General features: G+C 45.5%; 1 protein-coding gene across 5 annotated transcripts in view; it reads right to left on the bottom strand.

Moving 5' to 3' along the window:
* Window positions 1-1227: 1227 nt before the first annotated feature.
* The window catches only part of MYO18B (myosin XVIIIB), a 349431-nt gene continuing 327233 nt past the window's right edge, over window positions 1228-23425 (bottom strand). For 3 of the 5 annotated variants that reach the window (XM_083476633.1, XM_083476631.1, XM_083476632.1), the window contains 2 exons: window positions 4993-6287; window positions 1228-1412 (listed from right to left, as the gene is read on the bottom strand). In XM_083476633.1, coding sequence (XP_083332759.1) covers window positions 4994-6287 — 1294 coding nt within the window. In that variant the 3' untranslated portion in view covers window positions 1228-1412; window position 4993. Of the gene's footprint in view, window positions 1413-1619; window positions 1674-4992; window positions 6288-23425 lie in introns of all 5 variants that reach the window. The other 2 variants (XR_014519475.1, XR_014519476.1) reach the window with 1 other exon arrangement.

Raw genomic sequence — 23425 nt, forward strand, 5'->3', positions numbered from 1 at the left:
GGATGGTCCAATGAGGAAGCAGCATTATACTGAATAAAACCATCTAACTCAGTATTATCAACACTGACTGGCAGCAGCTCTCCAAAGGTTTCAGGCAGGGGGCCTCTCCCAGCCATGCCTGAAGGTGACAGCCCAAGGATCTCACCTGTGCCCATCTGCAGGTAAAGCAGGTGAGCTGCAGCCCTTCTGCCATCTTCTTCCTGTATTTGAACTCCTCCAGTCCTTCATTCTCTGGCCACTTGTCCCCCCACCCCACCCCACCCCTGCCACCACCAACTTCATCCCTCCCACCCTTAACTGCCATATTTCTATCATGAGCATCCATCAACCATAACCCTCCGATTACAAGCTTTCATTTTAAAAAAACACGTAGGATTCTAGCAGTTGCAAGACCTGAAATATGGGGCAAAAGGTACAGGCATTCTTCATTCTGTTATGAGAAACCAACCAGCTCCCAACCCCCATCCCGACCTGCCCCACTCCTACCAGAAAGATTCCTCTGTAAGGTAGATCTAAGCCCCGCTGAATAGGAAGGGCATTTCTCTGGGGCCCCTGACAGTCGGTAAAGAAGGTAAAGGACCTCTGGACAGTTAGGCCCAGTCAAACTCATCTCGCTTCAGCCCGAGGGAGCCGGCATTTGTCCACAAACAGCTTTCTGGGTCATGTGGCCAGCATGACTAAAGTGCTTCTGACGCAATGAGACACCTTGACGAGTGCCAGAGAGCATGGAAACCTATTTATCTACTTGCACTGGCATGTTTTCAAACTGCTAGGTTGGCAGGATCTGGGACAGAGCAACGGGAGCTCACCCCGTTGCACGGACTTGCACTGCTGACTTTCTGATCAGCAAGCCCCAGAAGCTCAGTGGTTTAGACCACAGCGCCACCCGCTCCAGTAGCGGGCACTGGCTGGTGATGCAGGTCTGTCGCTCACTGGCAGAACATCTGCTTTACCTGCAGAAGCTCCCAGGTTCAATCTCCAGCATTTCCAGGAAGAGCTGGGCAAGAACCCTGCCTGGCACCTTGCACAGCTGCTGACAGTCAGTGTGGGCAATACTGAGCTAGATGGACCAGTGGCCCGACTCAGTATAATGCAGTTTCCTAGGTTTCTATTACGTCATGTCCATGGTTGGCTCTTCCTAATCCCAATAGGATTTTTCAGAGCATGAAGGGTTCCCTGAAGCCATCTTGAGCACAGACAGGAAAGAAGGAGGAGGAAAAACTCAGATGCAAGAAGCAAAATGTTTTATTTTGTATAAATCAAAGAGAGAGCACAGCCCGCTTCTCTTACACATGTGTTGTTGTGCCTTGTTGGGTTAGGAAACTCAGGTGCCTCCAAAGCAGGTGGGGAAGCCAGAGCCTGGAACCGACAAGGATGCCTGGATGGTGATGATTCAGACAAAAGCTTGGCTCCTGGAGAGGGGAAGGAGAGGGGGAGGGAGGGGGGAATGTAGATACCAGAAATACTGAATTGAAATTTATTCACATTTGCCAGACCTCTTTCTAATTTAAAGACTCAGTTTCCTCCCTGTTTCTGTCCATCTCATTTTGAAAATCTGATCTCCCACCTTCATTGGGATTCAGCCCTAATGTTGCAATCATCATCATAGGTGAACTTACCAAGATGTGCGCTTCCACAAGAAAAGCCAAATGTTCAAAGCCATCTCAGGTCCCCTGTAAACATCACACAACTTGCATTTAAATGAAAACATTTGTGAAAATCTGAGCTGCTCAGATTTAATTTCTTAACTGGCTCTTAATGAGCTCATCTGCCAGCAAGCTAAGGAGAGGAAACTACAATTGATATTAGGAATATTAAAGCATGGCAGATGGAACAAATCATCTCATCTCAGCAAAGTGGATGCCAGCTTCACCAACCAGGTGCCCTCCAGATGTTTTTGACATCAGCCCCAGCCAGCAATGAGTTTGACATAGTGGCCAGATCACTAGCAGTCATAGTCCTGTCCTGTCAAGTTTTGGGCATCACATTTCAAGAAGAACAGTGACCAACCCAGATGTATCAAGAGGTGGGATGCCAGGAAGGTGGAGAGTCTGGAAACCAAGTCCCATGAAAGAGCTGTACAGGTTGCTTAATAGTATGAGCAGCTGGAGAGTGTGTGAGCCAATGGCAGGTGGCCTTAAGTATATGAAGGGCTGTCACAAGGAGGAGAGAGCAGGCTTGTTCTGAGTGGAAATTGCAGCAAGGAAGCTGATTTCTTCTACGCATGAGGAAAACTTGCTAACAGGAGGAGTTTCTTGGCAGAGTAAGAACCTTCACATGCATTTAAGCAGAGGCCAAGTAGCCATCTGTCAAGCGGGTTGAGCTGGATGACCTCCTAAGGTCCCACCCAGTTCCAAAATGCTATGGAGGCGGGTGACTGAAACTATTTTAAAGATACCCACTCCAGTTGCCTTGTTTTTCACATTTCATCCGGGGTGAATGCAAAAGACACAGGGGCTGCATCGTCCAGACTAGAATGGAGGGAGCTTACAGTAGCTGGTGGGTTTGAATGACTACCTAAAGCCAGCTTTGTGTGCTGTATTGTGCTATCTCACTCATAAGACCTGCTGTTCTGCCCCCCCCCCCAATATTTGTAGATTCTTCAGAGCTTCTGTAACAAGGATCAGAAGCACCATAGTTAGGGGGTGGGGGACATTGTAAAATGTACATTCCAACTTCACTTGTATATTTTGTTTTGCATTTTTTTAAAAAGAAAAATCCCTCCACAACTGCTTTGGGCTGCCCTTTCCATCTTTACACTTTTGGGGCAACAGATTCCAGGGATGAGAGTAAGTTTCCATCGCCTCCTCACTAAAACCCCAGTTCCCTGCAACTGACTTCAAACAAAAGTCACACACACACAAACACGGCTCTTTGAGTTATGTAGACGGTGTTTCCTATAAAGAAATGTCTTATTAACACATCCAAGCTGCCTGGTGTTGCTTCAGCAGTTTTGATCACAGCAGGACCTGTGAAAATGTCCTCCAAAGGCAGCCTCCTCGCAAAATGTTTTCTAATGTGTTCTAAGCACTTAACTGCAGCAGTGGGGTGTCCATCCATCTGGGAGCTGGAGCTCCAACCGAAGTTGGAGAAATAAATCCTCATGGCAGACATGACCAAGAAATGGAAACATTTGGAGCTGGTGGACACTTTGAGCAAAAAAACAAACCAACTCCAATGTGTGTGATGCGACACCTCTAGAGCTTGCTTTCCCATATAAAGCTTTGTGTGTACAGAAGAGTACTGTACTTCTATTTATGTGCACATTGACTTATATGGCCACCCCCACCCCAGTCTTTGGGCCTGCAGGGAAGAGCTATAAAAATGCAAATTTTGAAACTAAGTCAAAACTTCCCATGGAACTGCATCCACACAAAAAGTATAAAAGTATAAGAACATAAGTAGAGCCCGCTGGATCAGGCCAGTGGGGGCCCATGTGGCCCAACATCCTCTTCTCACAGGCAAAAGAGCCCTTTCCCACCCTGGGGGCCCCAGCAACCGGCAGTCAGAAACATCGCTGCCTTCAACTGTGGAGGAAGAGCATAGACTCCTTTGTGACCTTCAATAGTCCTCTCCTCCTCCATCCATTTGTCCAATCCTCTTTTAAAGCCGTCTAGGTTGGGAGACATCACGGCCTCCTATGGGAGGGAGTTTCCTAGTTTAACTATATACCGTGTGAATAAGTACTTTCTTTTCCCTGTCTTAATCTTCAAACGTTCAGCTTCATTAACATTAAAAAATTCAGGCCAAACCAGAAGATCTTGCAACACTTCTTAGAAAATGCTCTGGCTGTGGAGCTGTGGAGAAACTACTGAGACTATGGCTGGGTACACACTCATTCAAAACACATTCTTTCTATCAAAGAATCCCAGGCACTGTAGTTTGTTGTGTGGTTGTGGGAATTGCAGCTATGTGAGGGGTAAATTACAGTGCCCATAATTCTTTGAAAGGAAGAAGGTGCTTTGAATAATGGTATCGTGTGGATGCAGCCGTTGCCCCCTTGCTGCACAGATGGTGCAGGCCAAGAAAATCACTCTGTAAAGAATGCAATTGGGCACATGAACCCCTGCCTAAGTATGAAGGACCTGGATATATTTGGTAAAAGGTAAAGGTAAAGGGACCCCTGACCATTAAGTCCAGTCGCGACCGACTCTGGGGTTGCGGCGCTCATCTCGCTTTATTGGCCAAGGGAACCGGCGTACAGCTTCTGGGTCATGTGGCCAACATGACTAAGCCGCTTCTGGTGAACCAGAGCAGCGCACAATAGTTGCACCAATATTGGTATTGGCACAAGTCAACACTTATTAGAAGGAAAACTGGTGTCCAGAATCCACTCATCTCTCCTTTACTAAAAGGACAGAGGAATGCAAACCTGCTGTCCAGAGGGCTCCTGGCTGGAAGTTGTTTGGAAAAGTCTACAAAAAGAAAACCTATAGAAAGACTCTAAAGTAATCCAGTAGAAGTCTGCTTCCTCAGTGAGGAAGTGCAAAGAAGGGAGAAAGAGCCTTGCCTCCCCAACCTCAACCAAGCCCAGCTGAGCAAGTAGCCTCTCCTAGGGCAGGACTGTAAGAACAGCAGAAGCAGCTGGGAAGGGGAAAGGGGGAAATAGTTTTGTGGGTCTTTGTTGCTCAATTTGTGCTATTTTATGCATTGTGGTATTTTATGCATTGTGACTTGCAGTCATTTTTATTTATCATAGTTTAGTAATCATTTATTGTAATGGTTAAGAGTGAATTTCTGTTTAATTATTATTTGCTGGTGGTTTGAGAGTTAATTTTATTGTGTACTATTCTAACAGATTGTTGAATATTACTTTATTTGATATAAGTCATTCTATTTTAAAGTTATGTTTTACTGTGACTTTTTGTATTGGATCAGATTATTATAAGGTGTGTTCCTTATATATTGCTCTAAACTGCCTTGTGTATAGCAATATAGAAAGAAATTAAAAGTGAAATGAAAAAAATGAAATGAAAGATGCCAGCACTTTACCTTAGTCTTTTCCTAGGTATTTCATCATGATACTGTTTACATCATCTTCCTTCCCCTCTGCTTCAGACCGCCAGTCATCTTTCACGCCCTCCGGACTTCTTTTCCCAACGCATCCTTCCCCTTCCAGCCTCGGGATCCTTGGCCGACTCTTGATGCTGTCAGCACTTTTGAAAGATACAACTGAGCCAGAAGACGAAGACGAGTCAGAGAGGTTTCCAGGGTCCTCTTGGGGTTTTGGACTTGGTGATAAAGTGGCCTTTATCTCAGAGAGGAAAGTGTGGTTGGGCGAGACTTGGTCTTCAAAACGGACACTCATGGGCTTCTGGCCTTCTCTCCTCTCTTTGGGACCTCTGGCCAGGCTGCTGGTTGACTGGCCTTTCCGGACGGCTGGAAGGAAGTCATCTGAGTCATCATTCGTTTTCCTCTCATAGCTCAGAGTTGGTATTTTCCAAGAGAGTGGATCAGTTTCCTTTCCCTCACTTGGAACATCACCAAATCTTCTGTTCTGAAAGACCAGAGGTTCTTTTCCTAGATCTGTGTCTGTCGTTTCTTCCAGGGATGCCTCCAGGCAACTTCTCCAAGGTTTAAGTCGCAAAGTGCTGAACATTTCTCCACCCAGGGCTGGGGAGCTGAGCTTTGAGTAGGTGTCATCTATGTTCTGAATGAGAGAGTCATACGACCCAAACTTGGAGACCCTTTTCAGAGCTGGGGAGAGGTTTGGCCGTGCCATGCTCTCAGATGATATGCTCCTCAAACTAGAGGAGCGGACCAGGCCAGCTCGAGAACTTTCACCAATTCCCTCCAGAGTTACTGGGAGATCTTCATCATCCTTCAAAGTCTTGCATCTTCTAAGGGATGAGGCTCCTGTTGTTTGGTAAATAGGCAAAGAGGAGGCATCATCTAACACTAAGTTCCCTGGCTCTTTGTCCTTCAGTCTTTTTCTTCGCAGCTCTTCAACATATTCAGAAAGTGCAGAGGAGGAGCGTGACAACTTGTCTTCTGCTGAAGGAGACACCCTTTTGAGCACAGAAGGGGACAAAGGACTTGATAACATCTCTTCTGCCACTGCTGGAGAGGACATCCTTCTCGTAATGGATGGAGACACAGCTCCTAACTTTTGGAGAGTGAAAAACTCCTCATTTGAAATGGGTTTCCCATAATCTGGTCTTTGGGTACCGAAGGAAGGGCTTTGATTAGCTATGCCAAAATCAGCACCCCCTGCACTCTTTCCATATCCCCTTCGTTCTGCACCTAAGGGAGACAGCTGCTGGCTTGTTTCTTGATCCTTGTTTATCCTGGGACAAAAGGCGAAACAACAGCCACTGAGCAAAGCATTACATGGGACAACAGACTTCAACATCCATAATTTATTTTTAAAACTAAAAAAGAAAAGAAGTCTTTATTGAATGGCTTCATATCACATTTACAAATTCACTATGGAGTGATCCAGACTTAGTCCGGTAACTTAAGGCCTACTGATTTCAGTAGGTCTACTCTGAGTTATGTAAGTCTGAATCCAACCCTATGATTTCAAGAAAAGCAAACAGGAATGCAAATACAGTAATTGATTCCTATGGATAGTGTCCCAATTTAACCTTTCACATTAGATTTTCAAAAGGTCCATAGACCAGGGGTGAAGTGGAGCCCTTGTCAGCCCAAGGGTTTTAGCTCCTCCCAGGAGCCACGTGTTGGTGATGTGCAGGGCTGGAGGGCAAAAGTGGGTGGGGCCAATGGCAAGCAGTGGGTGGGCAGCAGATGTATCTCATGCAGTAGGTGATATTAGAAGCATGCAAAAACCAGAGGTTTTTAAGCACAGCAAGACATTCCCTGCACCTCCATCCAAGAGACATATAAATTTAGTTTCTACATGAACCAAGCAGTGCTAGCCATTTCCACAATGTTCATGTGGAAAGTGGGCACAAAATCCTGGTTTTGCCAAGTGTTTTTTAGAGAATTAATTTGATTAAGTGCTGGTCATGTGTTCTGCGTTTTATGATTCTATGATATGTAAATGATTTTACTCAGTGCTTTTGTTCTTTTAGGAAAAAAGGTGCCGGTACTCTCCATTAAGTTGTTACCGTAAGTGTCACACTTTAAACATTTGGGGGCAGGAGAGGTACTACATACCCTTGAGCAATCCCAGAAAAACGCACTGCATACCCCCATAATATATTTTTTCAAACAAGTTGGTGGTTTAAACAATCTCTTATAAACAATCAAACATTATTCAAGGACACATTCAAGGCAGACAAAAACTGCTCAAGGAGCACAGAAAAGAGTTTGGGCTGGGAAGAGTCCTGAAAGGCTCGAAATCTTTCACCACCTGGGTATAACTGTTTCAGAATTGTACAAACTCCAGTTTTTCCTGAAAGATTTCTGCAGAATTATTCCTACCTTCTCAGAAAACTGTCAGTTTGGTTTGGTTTCTCAAAAAAGAAAAGGGGAAACAAATAACTTTAAAGGGAAACTGAGGCAACAGAGAGACTCAGAAGGTTGGGCATCAGGAAGTCCTGATCATCCTCAACAGCAGCAGTGCAATCCGACTCAGTATATCACCCCAATATAACTCATTATTTGGGGATACTCATAAGTGATGCATGCCCCCAGCAAATGTTCCCCTTCCTCTTTTGAATTGGACACTTCAGGTACAAAAAAATAACAATTCTCCTGAAGGCAAACAACAGCCAGTTATTTTGTGTTTTGTGTGTTATTATAAGCCAATCTTTTTCTGTCGTTTTGTTCATACCTTCCCTTTCCCAGCTTTGTTTCACATATTCATTGTAGCTATTAATATTTTCTATACTTTTTACATAAATACTCCACTCCCCCTTCTGACAACCTTTTTGAAAGATCTCAGCAGCCCATTGATATCTCTTCCTCTTGTAAGACTTTGAATGTAGCTGCTGAGAATCAGAACAGCCCGGCAGCAGGATCAGGCCAAAAGCGCCTCATCTAGTCCAGCACCTTGTATCTCGATTTCCTGAAGGCTTTTGACAAAGTCCCCCATGATATTCTTGTGGAGAAGCTAGCAAAATGCAGGGTGGATGAGGCAGCTGTTGGGTGGATTTGTTCCTGGTTGACTGACCGAACCCAAAGAGTACTCACTAGTAGCGGTTCCTCATTATCCTGGAAAAAAGTAGCAAGTCCTGACCTGGGCCTGTTGTTCAGAGTCTTTATAAACAACCTGAACCAATGGATTCACATTACAAGGAAAGAAATTCCAACTAAACACGAGGATGACTATGCTACCACTCAGTGGATTTATAACTGGCTGTGATTCCTGCATTGCAGGGGTTGGACTAGATGGCCCTTGGGGGTCCCTTCCAACTCTACAGTTCTGTTATTCTATGATTCTACGGTTGTCCAAGTTGGTGTCCGTCAAAATACCTTGAGATCTGCAAGTAATGAACACTACCCCTTTTGTATCACTTGGTCATATAATAGAATTTTACTTTGAGATAAACTTTTAAAAAAGATTTGGCAATATCTCCTCTTATCCAGCAACTGAAAATTTCTCTCACACACACTCTCTGAAAACCCATTTATTTCTGATGCTAGAAGTGAGATGGCTGAGGCTAAGACTGTCTTGTCAATTCTGGCTACTAACTATCTCTCCAATCTCTCCAAATTCCGCCACACTCCTGATGGCTGCCCCACGTCCAATCTGAGAATGGCATGTCTGCCCCAGGAGTGGGGAGCCTCAGCCTTCACAGCCTGTCTATCTAGCCTCCAGGACTCTTGCTTAGTGGTGCCCACTGTGCAGGGCACATGCCTCCCCCCCTGCTGTGCGGTGCATCCACCTCCAGAACCTTTGACTCACTGGGATGTGTCCTTGAACTTGCTTGCCTGGAAGGAGAGAGGTGTGAGTGGGGTCTTCACAAAACCCTCCAGCTTTTTGTGTGGACAGAAGGTGTCTCGCTGCACAGAGCTCCGCGTTACATGCACTGATCCACCTACTTTTCCCTGCGACCACACCCTCCATTGGCCTCTGGCAGAGACCCTTCGGCTGGTTGAAGGGGATATGCTGAAAGGAGCCTCTCCCACTCCTTCCTTTGTCCAACTGCAACACAACAGCCCTGCAGTGCTGCCAGCGGGCTTTACTCTCTGGTAGTGGCTGCAGCCCAGACGGGAGGGAACCCGAGATGAACATGAAAAACCATTGAACAAACGGCACTGTGGTTGATAGCCGAGTGCTACATTTGGTGAGGCTATCCTACCTCTGAATGCTTTCAGTGCTTTGAATCCTCACAATCCAAGTACATGTACAGAATTCTCAGAGGAAGCCTAATATTTAAATTTAATATTTACATTGGAAATGGCTCTCGGTGTCTGCAGTTTGTTCCTTGTGTTGTAGAAAGTAATTTCTAACATCATTAAGCTAATCACAAATGGCTGAATTATTTATTTGACATATTTATATCCTGCCTTAATCTTAATCTTCAATTAGAATAGCTATGAAAAAGAGTGCCAGAGTTGGAGAAAAAGCCTCCCGTCTTAAAATTGCATACAACATACAACAAATTTCAAGAGGACTTTTTAAAAAAATTGCAACCGACTGCTAGTAATTAGGAAGCAATTCCTTCCTTCCACTTGCCAATTCTGTATGTGAACCCCTCAGATTTATGAAAAATTGTGTAACTGTTTCATCTTCTCTTGATGAGTCTTATGTTGCATCTGATTTTAGTGCTTCTTTGTTATTTTATTTGTATGGAAATTTTTCTCTTTCTGGACATCTTTTTTTTAATGCAACCTGATGCAAAAATATGACAAACTGAACTTCAGATTGGAAATATTGAGAGAAACTAAAACAAGCTGACTTCTCTGTCCCTTCTTCTCAAATGGTTTCAGTCTGTCTGGCTGCTAACCAGAACGCTGGTGGTTTGAGCCCATCCAGGGACAGACATGGATGTAGCCAGGGCGGCAAATACCTATCTGACCAATTGCATCACAGGTGACTCGGTGCTGCCCCCCGCTAACATAAAGCCTGCCTCCCCAATAAATCCTGGCTATGGCCATGGCTGTGGACAGGATTCTTTCATTGCAGACTAGATGAGACCCAGGTCTCTGCAACTCTACAATTCTATGATTCTAAGTATGGTTGGGGTGTGTGGAAATCTTCTCAGCATTCAACGGTATGCTGGAGATATTTAGGGTGCTGGCTGGCTTGGAATCTTACAGGGAGCATTTCCTGATACTTGATGTGCCCAAAGGTCCACACAGCGCATACATGAGACTCTGGATACCCAGGGAATCTCTCTCCCACATGAGGCCAGGCTAGAGAGGTCAAGGCCCCGTGTGGGGGTGGGTATGAAATTTCAGGGGGGAAACCACTTTCTCATCCCCATCCCATGTTTTTTGGGCTTCCCCTTTGAAAAACTGTTGTTTGGGTGGGATTTTGAAATATTAGATATTATTAGATATTAGATAATATTATTATATATTATTAGATATTAGACAATATTAGATATTAGATAATATTTAGAATGTTGAACAAAATAAAATAAAATATTATTTATACCCCGCCCATCTAGCTGGGTTTCCCCAGTCACTCTGGGCAGCTTCCAACAAAACATTAAAATGTACTAATTCATGAAATATTAAAAGCTTCCCTAAACAGGGAAAATATAACAAGTAACAATGTGACTTTCAATAGGTAAGAGTACTTTTACAAAGTATTGCATTTTTTCAATGTTTAGGACAATTTCCATTTTCCCCCAAACAAAGGATAAAATGTATCCCCCCCCCCACACCATTGCTTCAAAATTTCTGGAGACAGTACACCTTTAGGCAAGGCAGAGGCGATTGGGGAGGTTCAGTTAGCTGCAGGGGTGCCAACTTGAATAAAATATTGGGGGGGGGAGGTAAGCCCCACCCTGCATAATCAAACACATGACGCAGTGCGCACACACCATTTGAATGGGAATGCCCATCAACTTTGTGGGGACCCAGCCCCCTCAAATATTTTATTGTTGGTGCCAAAGCCCCCATGGCCCCTAGGAACTGGCTCCTATGGTCAGCTGAGCTGCGTAAGGAGATGAAGATTTCCTCCTGCAAATTCTGCACATTGAGAGAGGTTTGGGCCAAGGGCTTTGTTGACAAGGACATTTTTGCTGCCTTTTGCCTCTTGCTAAATCCAAAACATGCCCCCCCCCCAATAAAAGAATCAGTCTTCTGTGTTTGCAGGAAAGTGGGCTGGCCTATCCTCTCCTTTGTGTCATCTTTTTAATATGGGAGATGCTCTGAAACCATTCCCCCATTCCCCAGAACAAGCACTTTGCTGCTTTGGAGACGAGCCTCGATCCAGAAATACAGTTGTTCAAGATTTAGCCTTGACAGTAATCAACACTTCTAGCTAAGGAGAAGAGATGTAGTTGCCATAGCAACCTTATGCCACCCTACAATCTCACAGACAATGCTGGGCACATTGAGACCCAGCAGGGTTGACCTGGAAGGAAATTTACATGCGGAAACCTCTTGAGACAACACAAAGACATACACACACGGAAACAGATCTGGCTCAGCAAAGGGCAGAATAAGCAAACAGATGGGGAAATTCCCCTCTGGATGCACAGCAAACAAGAGGCATTTCTTGGGCACCATAGTGGCAAGAAGCACCCAACGATGAAAACGAACCCAGTCTTTACCAGGGCTGGGTAAAACACACGAGTTTGACTGTGCCCAAAGCCAGCAGGTCCCCTGGACTCACCCAAGTTGTAAGGGGGTGGGAGAGGCTATAAGCCAAAATGTGACCCCAATCCCTTCCCCCTGCAATTTCTCTGAATGAGCTTGTCTGGTGTACCTGCTCCAACTCCACACCTTCTGAGAAAGCCAGAGCTGTGGGTCCCTCACAGCTACCCACCCAATGCACATATGCACATATGCACATATGCACATATGCACATTTCCCTAATACACACATTTTTGTAAGCCATTTCCTTGAACACACACATTTCCACATGTAATTCCCCCATAAACAAAATAAAAGGATACCTTCATGAATACATGCATTTTCAGGCACACTTTCCCCTAATCCACACATTTTTGCACAATTTTTGGTTAGAGAACTGCACTGTCAAACTGGGAGAAGTGCAAATTTCTAAGGAGGGCTATATTTTTAGTGTTGTTTTTAAAAATTGCTAATTAAAATATGAGCTGAACAAATCCCCTGCACTCCCATCTCTAGTGATGCATGCTCTCTCCCCACCCCCACCCTAATGACTGTGCAAGATGCATTTCTGGAGCAGTCTGGGCCAAATCAGGACATACCCACCAGGCCATTTCAAGAAATGTCCTGTCATATCATGAAATCAGCCTGTCGTTCCTTTCCTGTTCTTTGTTTGTTCAGACACCATGCTAGGTACCTTCTCTATCCTTCAGGGAGGAAAGGCATAACTTGCCTTTCTTTAAACTAACCCACAGCACACGTTTTGAGTGGGTGGCTAGTCTTTTCTGGGCTAGTGGAGAAATGCACAGTACAGCAGGCCAGCAGCTTCCAGGGATCATGACTAAAGCCAACATCATTTATAGTCAAAACCCATTGGGTTCAATGGCAGGTGGGATTGCCAAAGTCATATTTCCCAGAATCCTGCTCTTTTTCTGCCTTCTTTTTAATTTTTCTTATTTTTTGCCACATACATAAAACTGAATGTACATAAGTTAAATGTACGAAAGTTCTGAGCTCACTGTCTAGAAGTGGATGTGGCTGAACCAAACTTATGCTCTGATTTTCAAGAACATTTTTTTCTCAAAGTGCCAAACGATGCCTTCGATTTTCACCAGGAGTGTCAAATGAACCACCTTTGCTTAAAATGCCCTCACTAGCCCTCAGTGATAGCACTGCACACCCAAATTTGGTCAGTTACCAAGCAGTGCTACATAATTTCTGTTTGAGTGGGAGGCAGAAGCAGTAGCATCCTTGGAATATGAAGACCAGTGCTGAGCAGAAAGGTTTAAACGTTACATTTTTAAAAAAATACAAAGTAGTTCTGGGAAGCAAATCTCCAAATTGCTAGGTTTGATCTCCCCAAAATGACCATGGCACTGTAGAAATCCCTCTGCCTCTATAGCTTCATACAACCAAGATCTCATGCCAAGGATTGAAAGCCCTGGAAGCTGCTTTTCAGCTTAAAGTCCCACCACCCCCAGTCTGTGCACATCCAGAATCAGATCTACCCTTGTCCCCTTGCTGCTCAGTGTATGTTTTGGACTACAACACTCGTCAAATGAGAGTTGCAGTCCAACACATCTGCAGGGCACCAGGCTGGGGAATGCTGGAACAGATTAAGGGTCACAGTTGTGGGTGGGGGAAGAAAGATCTCACCCCCCCCCCCGAAAAAGGTATTTAAATATACTTTCCCGAAGAAACCAGAGGCCTTCCTCCTGGGCATAGTTGGCCAATCGGTGTTAAAAAAGGATAGAACTTTTTTCATGTATGCTACAGCAGCAGCAAGAATTCTCATTGCAAAGCACTGGAAGACACAAGACCTACCCACCTTGGAAGAATGGCAGACGCAACTAATAGACTACATGGAGATGGCAGAAATGACTGGCAGAATCCGAGATCAGGGAGAATTATAGAATCATAGAATCATAGAGTTGGAAGAGACCACAAGGGCCATTGAGTCCAACCCCCTGCCAAGCAGGAAACACCATCAGAGCACTCCTGACATATGGTTGTCAAGCCTCTGCTTAAAGACCTCCAAAGAAGGAGACTCCACCACACTCCTTGGCAGCAAATTCCACTGTCAAACAGCTCTTACTGTCAGGAAGTTCTTCCTAATGTTTAGGTGGAATCTTCTTTCTTGTAGTTTGGATCCATTGCTCCGTGTCTGCTTCTCTGGAGCAGCAGAAAACAACCTTTCTCCCTCCTCTATGTGACATCCTTTTATATATTTGAACATGGCTATCATATCACCCCTTAACCTCCTCTTCTCCAGGCTAAACATGCCCAGCTCCCTTAGCCGTTCCTCATAAGGCATCGTTTCCAGGCCTTTGACCATTTTGGTTGCCCTCCTCGGGACACGTTCCAGTTTGTCAGTGTCCTTCTTGAACTGTGGTGCCCAGAACTGGACACAGTACTCCAGGTGAGGTCTGACCAGAGCAGAATACAGTGGCACTATTACTTCCCTTGATCTAGATGCTATACTCCTATTGATGCAGCCCAGAATTGCATTGGCTTTTTTAGCTGCCGCGTCACACTGTTGGCTCATGTCAAGTTTGTGGTCAACCAAGACTCCTAGATCCTTTTCACATGTACTGCTCTCAAGCCAGGTGTCACCCATCTTGTATTTGTGCCTCTCATTTTTTTTGCCCAAGTGCAATACTTTACATTTCTCCCTGTTAAAATTCATCTTGTTTGCTTTTGCCCAGTTCTCTAATCTGTCAAGGTCGTTTTGAAGTGTGATCCTGTCCTCTGGGGTGTTAGCCACCCCTCCCAGTTTGGTGTCATCTGCAAATTTGATCAGGATGCCACTGAGTCCATCATCCAAGTCGTTGATAAAGATGTTGAATAAGACCGGGCCCAAGACAGAACCCTGTGGCACCCCACTAGCCACTCTTCTCCAGGATGAACAGGAACCATTGATGAGCACCCTTTGGGTTCGGTCAGTCAGCCAGTTACAAATCCACTGAATGGTAGCATAGTCAAGACCGCATTTTACCGGCTTCTTTACAAGAATATCATGGGGCACCTTGTCAAATGCCTTGCTGAAATCAAGGTAGGCTACATCCACTGCGTTCCCTTCATCTACCAGGCTTGTAATTCTGTCAAAAAACGAGATCAGGTTAGTCTGACATGACTTATTTTTCAGAAATCCATGCTGACTATTGGTGATCACAGCAATCCTTTCTAGGTGCTCACAGACTGTTTGCTTAATGATCTGCTCCAGAATCTTCCCTGGTATTGATGTCAGACTGACTGGGCGATAATTATTTGGGTCCTCTCTTTTCCCCTTTTTGAAAATAGGGACAACATTTGCCATCCTCCAGTCTGCCGGGACTTCGCCTGTTCTCCAGGAATTCTCAAAGATGACTGTCAGTAGTTCTGAGATCACATCTGCCAGTTCTTTTAATACTCTTGGATGCAGTTCATCTGGCCCTGGAGACTTGAATACATCTAAACTAGCCAAGTATTCTTGTACTATCTCCTTAGTTATTCTGGGCTGTGTTTCCTCTGCTGAATCATTTGCTCCAAATTCTTCAGGTCAGGCATAGTTTTCTTTATCGGAGAAGACTGAGGCAAAGAAGGCATTGAGGAGTTCAGCCCTTTCTGTGTCCCCTGTTTGCATTTCACCATCTTCTCCTCTGAGTGAGCCCACTGTTTCTTTGTTCTTCCTTTTGCTACAAACATACCCATAAAAGCCTTTTTTGTTGCTTTTAACCTCTCTAGCAAGCCTGAGTTCATTCTGTGCTTTAGCTTTTCTGACTTTGTGTCTACATGTGCTGGCTATTTGTTTGAATTCCTCTTTGGTGGTTTCCCGGTCATCAACATTGGTTAGGACCAGATCTAAAATGGCTGTTCCTCTTGTTGCTTCTCCCACTTTCTGGACAATGAAGTTGTCTGCAAGGCCAGTGAGGAATCTGTTTGACCTTATGCTCTTGGCTGAGTTTGACATCCAACAAATATCCGGGTAATTGAAGTCCCCCATTACTACTATCTCCCTTCCTTTTGCATGCTTGGCCATCTGTTCCAGGAAGGCATCATCTATGTCCTCCGTTTGGCTCGGGGATCTATAGTAAACTCCCACAATGAGGTCTCTGTTATTCTCCCTTAATTTTGACCCAAATGCTCTTACTTTGGCTTTGAGGTTCTAAATCTTGGATCTCTTCACAGGTATACACATCCCTGACATATAACGCCACTCCTCCTCCTTTCTTGTCTGGTCTGTTTCTCTGAAATAGATTGTATCCCCCCATTTTTACATTCCAATCGTGGGACTTATCCCACCAGGTTTCAGTGATGCCTATTATGTCATATTTAGTTTGCTGTACCAAGAGCTCAAGCTCATCTTGTTTATTTCCCATGCTTTGCGCATTAGTGTACAGACATTGAAGTCCATTAATCATTCTCCCATGTCTCTTATTTAAGGATTTTTTCCTCCCACCACTAGGTCTGCATTCTGTTTGCTCCATTTGGTCTATGACATTTGGATGATCATCTTCATCAATTGATAGACTCCTACCTTCAGGAGCACTGTCTCCCTCCCCCACATTAGTCAGTTTAAAGCCCTCCTGATGAGGTTTCTGAGATTTTTGGCAAAAACATTTCTCCCAACCGTTGTGAGGTGCAGCCCATCACTTGCCAGAAGTCCATCTTCAAGAAACTGCAGTCCGTGATCTAAGAATCCAAACCGTTCCTGTTTACACCATTTGCGAAGCCAGCTGTTCACTTCCACTATTTTTCCCTCTCTCCCTGGGCCACGTTGTTCAACTGGGAGGACAGATGAGATGACAATTTGTGCATTTAGTTGCTTCAATTTCCTGCCGAGAGCCTCGTAGTCTCTTTTGATCTTCTGGAGACTATTGCTTGCAGTGTCATTGGTTCCCACATGAACCAAGAGGAAGGGGTATTTGTCAGTGGGTTTTATGATTCCTTGCAGTCGTTCAGTTACATCTTGGATCTTAGCCCCGGGGAGACAGCACACTTCCCGAGACATCTTGTCAGGCCCACAGATCACTGCTTCTGTTCCCCTCAGTAGGGAATCCCCTATCACCACTACACGCCTCCTCTTAGGTTTGGTCGGGGTTCTTCCGTGAGCTGTCCGTTCCAAGGTTGCCTGCACATTCCCTGAGGACTGACTTTGCTGCTCGTCTTCATATACCTGATCGACTGTAATGAGGGAGAGATCCTCAAATGGAGTCTGCTCTTCGTCTTCCATGCTAGGGGAGAGGACCTCAAAGCGATTGTGTATTTCTAAACAATCAGAGCGAACCCTGGGCCTCCTACTTCTTTGAGTCACGTTTCTCCATATATCTGGCTCCTGTGTTGGTGAACTAGCCTCCTTCTCAGGGGAGTCCCCTGTCTCCTCCTTGGTGGAGACAGTGTGCTCTGTTACTTCCAAGAAGAGCTCCAGCTCTCTAATTCTTTGGAGTGTAGCTACACGTTCCTCCAGTTGCTGGACTTTGTCTTTTAAGAGGGCAATCAACATCCATTGATTGAGAAGAGTTGGTGGAAGAAGACTGGAGGAAATTTAAAATGTATTTGCAGAAATATTGTAAAATTTTTGAATGTTGAGGACATTGAAATGAATTGCAGGGGTTTTAGCAACAAGGTAAAATGTAAGATTGGATTAATAAAATAGATAGACTAACAGGATATGAATTTGCTGAACTAATGTTTAAAAGAGATACAAAAATGGGAGACGCGAGGGAGTCAGGAAAATAAGTTAATCAAAGAGGAGAAATTAAGAAAGAAGGAATTTTTGTCTTTTTATATGTGTTTTTTCCCCTCATGTTTAATGTTTGTATTTCTGTATTTTGTAATTTTGTATCTTTTTTTGTTCTTTGTATTTTTCTAAACTTTTTATGGATAAAACCTAATAAAATATTATTTAAAAAAGAAAGAAAGAAAGATCTCACCCCTGGGCTGAGGAAGGGCAAATGGGCAAAGCCCCCCCCCCATGGGTTTTGTGGTTGTGTTGGGGCTTCATGGTTGGTTCTTCCTGCCAGGCTCCACCAGCTCTTTGACCATCTGCACACACTGCTCATGTCTTGTAGGCAAGGAAACCTAGATTTATTTCCATCTTCGCACATGCAACACATAAACCAGGGAAGCCCATTGTCATGCAGTGGAAGTTACTGCAAAAGCAGTTATTAAGCTGAAATTACTTGGTGGATGAAAACTTCCTCCTCCTCCTCCTCCTCCTCCTTCTTCTTCAGATGTGGGCTTAAAAAGCCATGCAGTTCTTTATCATGCAGAAATGGATGAGCTGCAATCCTTGGATGTGCAGGTGTCATATTTGCATTTGGAGCATGCTCCAGAGACCCCCTTGCTCAAAAATCCCACCATGCTTGTCAGGGTATATGTGGAGCAACCTGGGAGGAGGGCATCTATGGGGTGCAGTTAGAGAATGACCTATGCTGCATCTCAGATATGCATAAAAGCATGCCCAGCATCAAATGCTAAGCAGACTCAGTGATGCTATTTTAAAGAGCCGTTGGAGAGGATTAGCTGAAAGCCAGCACCAAAAAAATAGTCTCCTCAGTGTGGAAATGGGTATAAGGCCTCCTATGGACTTCTCTCATCTCAGGCATGATCCTTGCAACAGCCCAGAATGAGAAATACTTTTGGAACGCCCATAAGAAGAACGCCTGCCTTCTGTGCCAGCAGTTGTGATCATAGGCACTGAGTTTCTGCAAGAGGTGCCCAGGCCACTTCCATCTTGCTGCAGACAAGAGGTTCAGTCATGTAAGGACTCCACATGCTCTGGAGCCTGGGCAAGGCATGTGTGTGCGGTGCATCTTCTGCCCATCAAAGCATGCATTGCAGACTCCTTTACACCTCTGTTGCCTTAGTAACCATTTCAGGCCTCATCAGATCCAAGGCAGAGCAGGAGGATGAGTGGGTCTATTCCTCCCCACTCAGCTTGTCAATGATAGTATTCTCAGAGCTAGCTGGAGACTTCACTAAGCAAAGAGAAAGATGCTCTTCTTTGCTGCTCACAAGTAATCTCAAAAACCTCTCAAAGGCAGGCTGTTTGCTTCAGACCAACACAAACAAACTATGAGAGGTACGCACACCCACACCCACACACACCCTTGAGCACAGCAGCCCTCTGTACCCCTTGTGACAAGAGCCTGCTTCCCTTGATCACCTCTGGGACCCAATGAAGAGAGTGGTGAACCCAGACAGAAGCCACCATTAGAAAGTGGGCTACATGCCTAGCATCATGCAGCATCCATTCCTTGGGCCCCACACCTTAAGGTGAGACAGAACCCAAGAAGAACCCTGGTGGATCAGGTCAATGGATCATCTAGCTCAGTATCCCGTTCTCACAGGGGCTGACCCACAGGCAGGACCTGAGCACAAGAGCAGCACTCTCCCCTCCTGTGGATTCCAGCAACTGATAATCAGAAGCATCGCCGCCTCTGATCATGGCCCCTCCAGTGCTCAGGTAAGGGCAAGGTAAGGTGAAGCCACAAGGCCTGCCAGAAGATGGATAGGTTTGTTCAGCTGGTTGTTTAGCTGTAGTTGGGCTCCAATTTCAACCAGCCCCAACCAGCATAGACAATAGTCAGGAATGATGTAAGTTGGAAACCAGAAACATCTGGAGGACCCCAGGTTGCCTACCCAACATTTCAGTGGGCTGAGTTAGGGCTACCATGGACAGCTCCCTTGGACAGCTCCTTTCCTGGTCCAGGTTCCTGGCTGGCTTTAAGCTCCCCACTTCTCTTGCAAGCACAAGATTCCAGGTCAGACAGGACTCCCCCCCCCTACACCCTGAAAACTTCAGTTTGCCCCAATCTGTGCCTCAGTAGCTGCCTTCCTAGGGTCTGTGCTTGGAAATATCTCCAAGTAGTTGCTAAGAGCGACAAGGAGTGGCTGGGCAGGTGGTGTAGGAAGCCCCCGAAGGGGAGAAGGCAGTGTTGTGCTGCTCCGAGAAGCTGGAATGGTGAAGCTGTGTATTCAGCAGTGGTATCTGGATACCCTTTTGAAAAGCCTCCGTGGGGGAGAAGGAATGAATTATGCCTGCAGAGCCCATCCGATCCTTCCACCTGAAATCCGTGGGTGGCTGGGGTGAAACTGTGATGCAACAATGAAATGGAGCTCACTGCATTTCTCTCCACCCTGTAGAGCTCCCTCATAACAAGGTAGCACAGGAGGGCTGCCAGGTAGATGCCAGCTAGTGGATTCATCTGATAGGGAGACAGAAGAGGGAGGGAGGGAGGGAGGGAGGGAGGCACTGTGGCGAAAGGGGGGAGACACTAGAGCTTGGCAGCTCTTCTTTGCAGAAACAGCTTCTCTTCCTGGTGAATTAGTTTGTGGACCACCTGTGGTTTGAAGCTCTCCCCTTATAACAGGCTTCCCTAACCCGTCAAGGAAGGACCGTAGCTCAGTGGCAGAGTATCTGCCTTGCATGTAGATGGTCCTAGATTCAATCCTTGGCATCTCCAGGTAGGGGTAGGAGAGGTTCCGTCTGAAACCCTGGAGAGCTCCTGCCAGTCAGTGTAGACCAGAGATTTTCAACCTTTTTGAGTCCAGTGCTCCTTTGACCAACTACATTCTTTCTGCAGCTCCTCTGTGGGATACTTGCTTTCAAATGTTTAAAGGAACAGCGGGGGAGGGGGAGGGGGAGGGGGAGGGGGAGAGGTGTCAGTGTGCTTGCAAATCCCTTTGGAAGCTGCCTCCTGCTGCTCCTTTAAACCTCTGAAATTGAAGATTTAAGGAGCAATGTGGAGAGGGAGACATGGTTTCCACTGAATTGAAATGGATCCCCCCTCCTTGATCAAGGCACAAAGCTGTCTCCAAAGGGCTTTCAATCAGCCCAGCTCTGCGCTTTGAAGCACAGTATCATCTGAGGCTACCCTGATGTTAAGTTTGGTCCACCAAGGGGAGGGGAGATGACTATCTGGCCCACTGGCCAAGAAAGGTTCCCCACTTTTGCCTCACAGGATGCCGTGAGAGGGGTTGATGGAGACCCTGGGGTAGCTGGCTGAACTGCCATTGTGACACAGAAGGTTGGGTGGGCTGGCAGGTGGAGGCATGTAAAAGGTCACTTAAGAAGAGCCTGCAGGATCAGACCAGTGGCCCATTGAGTCCAGCATCCTGTTCTCAGAGGCCACCCAAATGCCCACAGGAAATGGACATGCAGGAATCTAGCACAAGTCCACTCCCTTCTCCCAGGGTTTCCACCCATTGGGACTGAGAAGCATTTCTGCCTCCAACTATGGAGGCAGAGCTTGGCCAACATGGCCAGTAGTCTGAGCCTCCACAAAACAGCCCAATCCTCTTTTAAAGCCATCCAAGCTGGTGGCTACCCCTGGTTCCTCTGGGAGGGAGCTCTATCCTTCTAGTTGCTGATGGCTACGCTGCTCCTGTCCTCAGAAAGTAAGAAGTGGGGAATGGACAAATCCGCCCCCTGAAGGAAGCCTAGGCCAGGGAGTAGTAAAGAAAGGAAGGGGAGAAATGAGAGTGGAAACGGGCAGAGATAAGGAGAGGGGCACAGAGCCAGGGACTTCAGAGGCAAGGGGAGTTTATGCTGATTTCAAATAAATGCATCCTTGAGGCCTCCAGAACTGAAAGAATTCTTGCTTTCTATTGGAGCTATGTTATATTGAAGGGGGAAATGTTTCTCTGCTCAACCGAGTGACACCTCCTCTCCCCCCTCTCTTTCTGCACATTGTCATTACATCCTGTCCCCACCCCATGCAGAATCATGGCTCATCTCCTTTTGTCTCTGGACATGCACTGTGCGTCAATTTAAGTACAGATATTATTGCATAAATTATTTCGTCTAGCATAAGCGTAATCACCCTAATTGCTGTGTAATCTTCGTTAATTACTGTTGTATGTCATTTGCTTTGGTGCAGATTGCTCACTACAAAAATTCTGTTTGGCTTAAGGATGTTTTTGCATTCTCCCATTAGATCTAGCTTGAACTTAAAAGGGAGGAATTGGGTGTGTGTGTGCAAAAGACTTGTTTTGTATGGAGAAAAAGTTGTTAAGCATGAGTGCGCTGTCAGGATCATTAAAGGAGATGGATTAGCCTTACTGGATCCTAAATAAGCACATCTACTTTGTAAATTCACAGTGTCCACCGGTGGGTCATGAACACTGTAGTTCTCAAAAGGGATGGGTAAGTCTTAGGTAATGCAACATGGATGTTTGCTTATCCTTGCCTTACACAAGCCCTGCTTAAGGAGAGCTGGGAAATGGAACCAGGTTAAGGGAGGAGCGGGCACTCAGTGTCAGAGCACAGCTGTGCATCTGGAATGTCCCAGGTTCAATCCCCAACAGCATTATCGGGAACACATTTATAGAAGTACTGTTGCCAGTCAGAGTAGACCACACTGGTCCTATGTGGCACCTCCCTATCATGTCACTGAAATAACAACTTGATAACCAGGAGTGCAGTCATTCATATCACCAGCACCCACTTCCCAACAGTGTTCTCCTTTATTGCACAAAGTGCTTCTTAGGTTCAGTAGTCCTTACAACGACCCTGTAAGGCAGGTTGGTAGCATGTGGATGGCATACCTGATGCTGCCACCTAGTGAGAAGACAATGAACGTGGACTGGCTCAGCTAGACTCAGAATGGTCAGGCTCCAGAGAAGGAGACCAAACGTGATCCACCTGGAGCAGGAACCGGCAAGCCACTCCAGTATTCCTGCCAAGAAAACTCCATGGACAAAGACAACAGGCACCAAAAAGTTATGACACTGGAAGATGAGCCCCTCAGGTCAGAAGGCGTCCAACATGCTACTGAGGAAGAGCGGAGGACAAGTACAAGTAGATCCAGAGCTGATGAAGCGGCTGGGCCAAAGCTGAAAGGATGCTCAGTTGCGGATATCCCTGGAAGCGAAAGGAAAGTCCAATGCTGTAAAGAAAAATATTGCATAGGAACCTGGAATGTAAGAACCATGAACCTGGGTAAGTTGGATGTGGTCAAAAATGAGATGGCAAGAATAAATATTGACATCCTGGGCATCAGTGAACTAAAATGGACGGGAATGGGCGAATTCAGTTCGGATGACTATCATATCTACTACTGTGGGCAAGAAACCCGTAAGAGAAATGGAGTGGCTCTCATAGTCAACAAAAGAGTGGCGAAAGCTGTACTGGGATGCAATCTCAAAAATGATAGAATGATCTCGATACGAATCAAGGCACACCTTTTAACATCACAGTAATCTAAGTTTATGCACCAACCACTGGTGGTGAAGAAACTGAAATTGACCAATTCTATGAAGACTTACAACACCTTATAGAAATTACACCAAAGAAGGATGTTCTTCTCATTATAGGGGATTGGAATGCCAAAGTAGGGAGTCAAGAGATAAAAGGAACAACTGGCAAGTTTGGCCTTGGAACTCAAAACGAAGCAGGGCAAAGGCTAATAGAGTTCTGTCAAGAGAACAAGCTGGTCATCACAAACACTCTTTTCCAACAACACAAGAGATGACTCTACACATGGACATCACCAGATGGGCAGCATCGAAATCAGATTGATTATATTCTCTGCAGCCAAAGATGGAGAAGCTCTATACAGTCAGCAAAAAGAAGACCTGGACCTGACTGTGGCTCAGATCATCAGCTCCTTATAGCAAAATTGAAGCTTAAACTGAAGAAAGTAGGAAAAACCACTGGGCCGGTAAGATACAATCTAAGTCACATCCCTTATCCCTCAGTGGAAGTGAGGAACAGGTTTAAGGATTTAGATTTGGTGGACAGAGTGCCTGAAGAACTATGGATGGAGGCTCGTAACATTATACAGG

The sequence above is a fragment of the Podarcis liolepis genome (genome assembly GCF_965112155.1).
Source record: "Podarcis liolepis genome assembly, chromosome: 15".
NCBI lineage: Eukaryota > Metazoa > Chordata > Lepidosauria > Squamata > Lacertidae > Podarcis > Podarcis liolepis.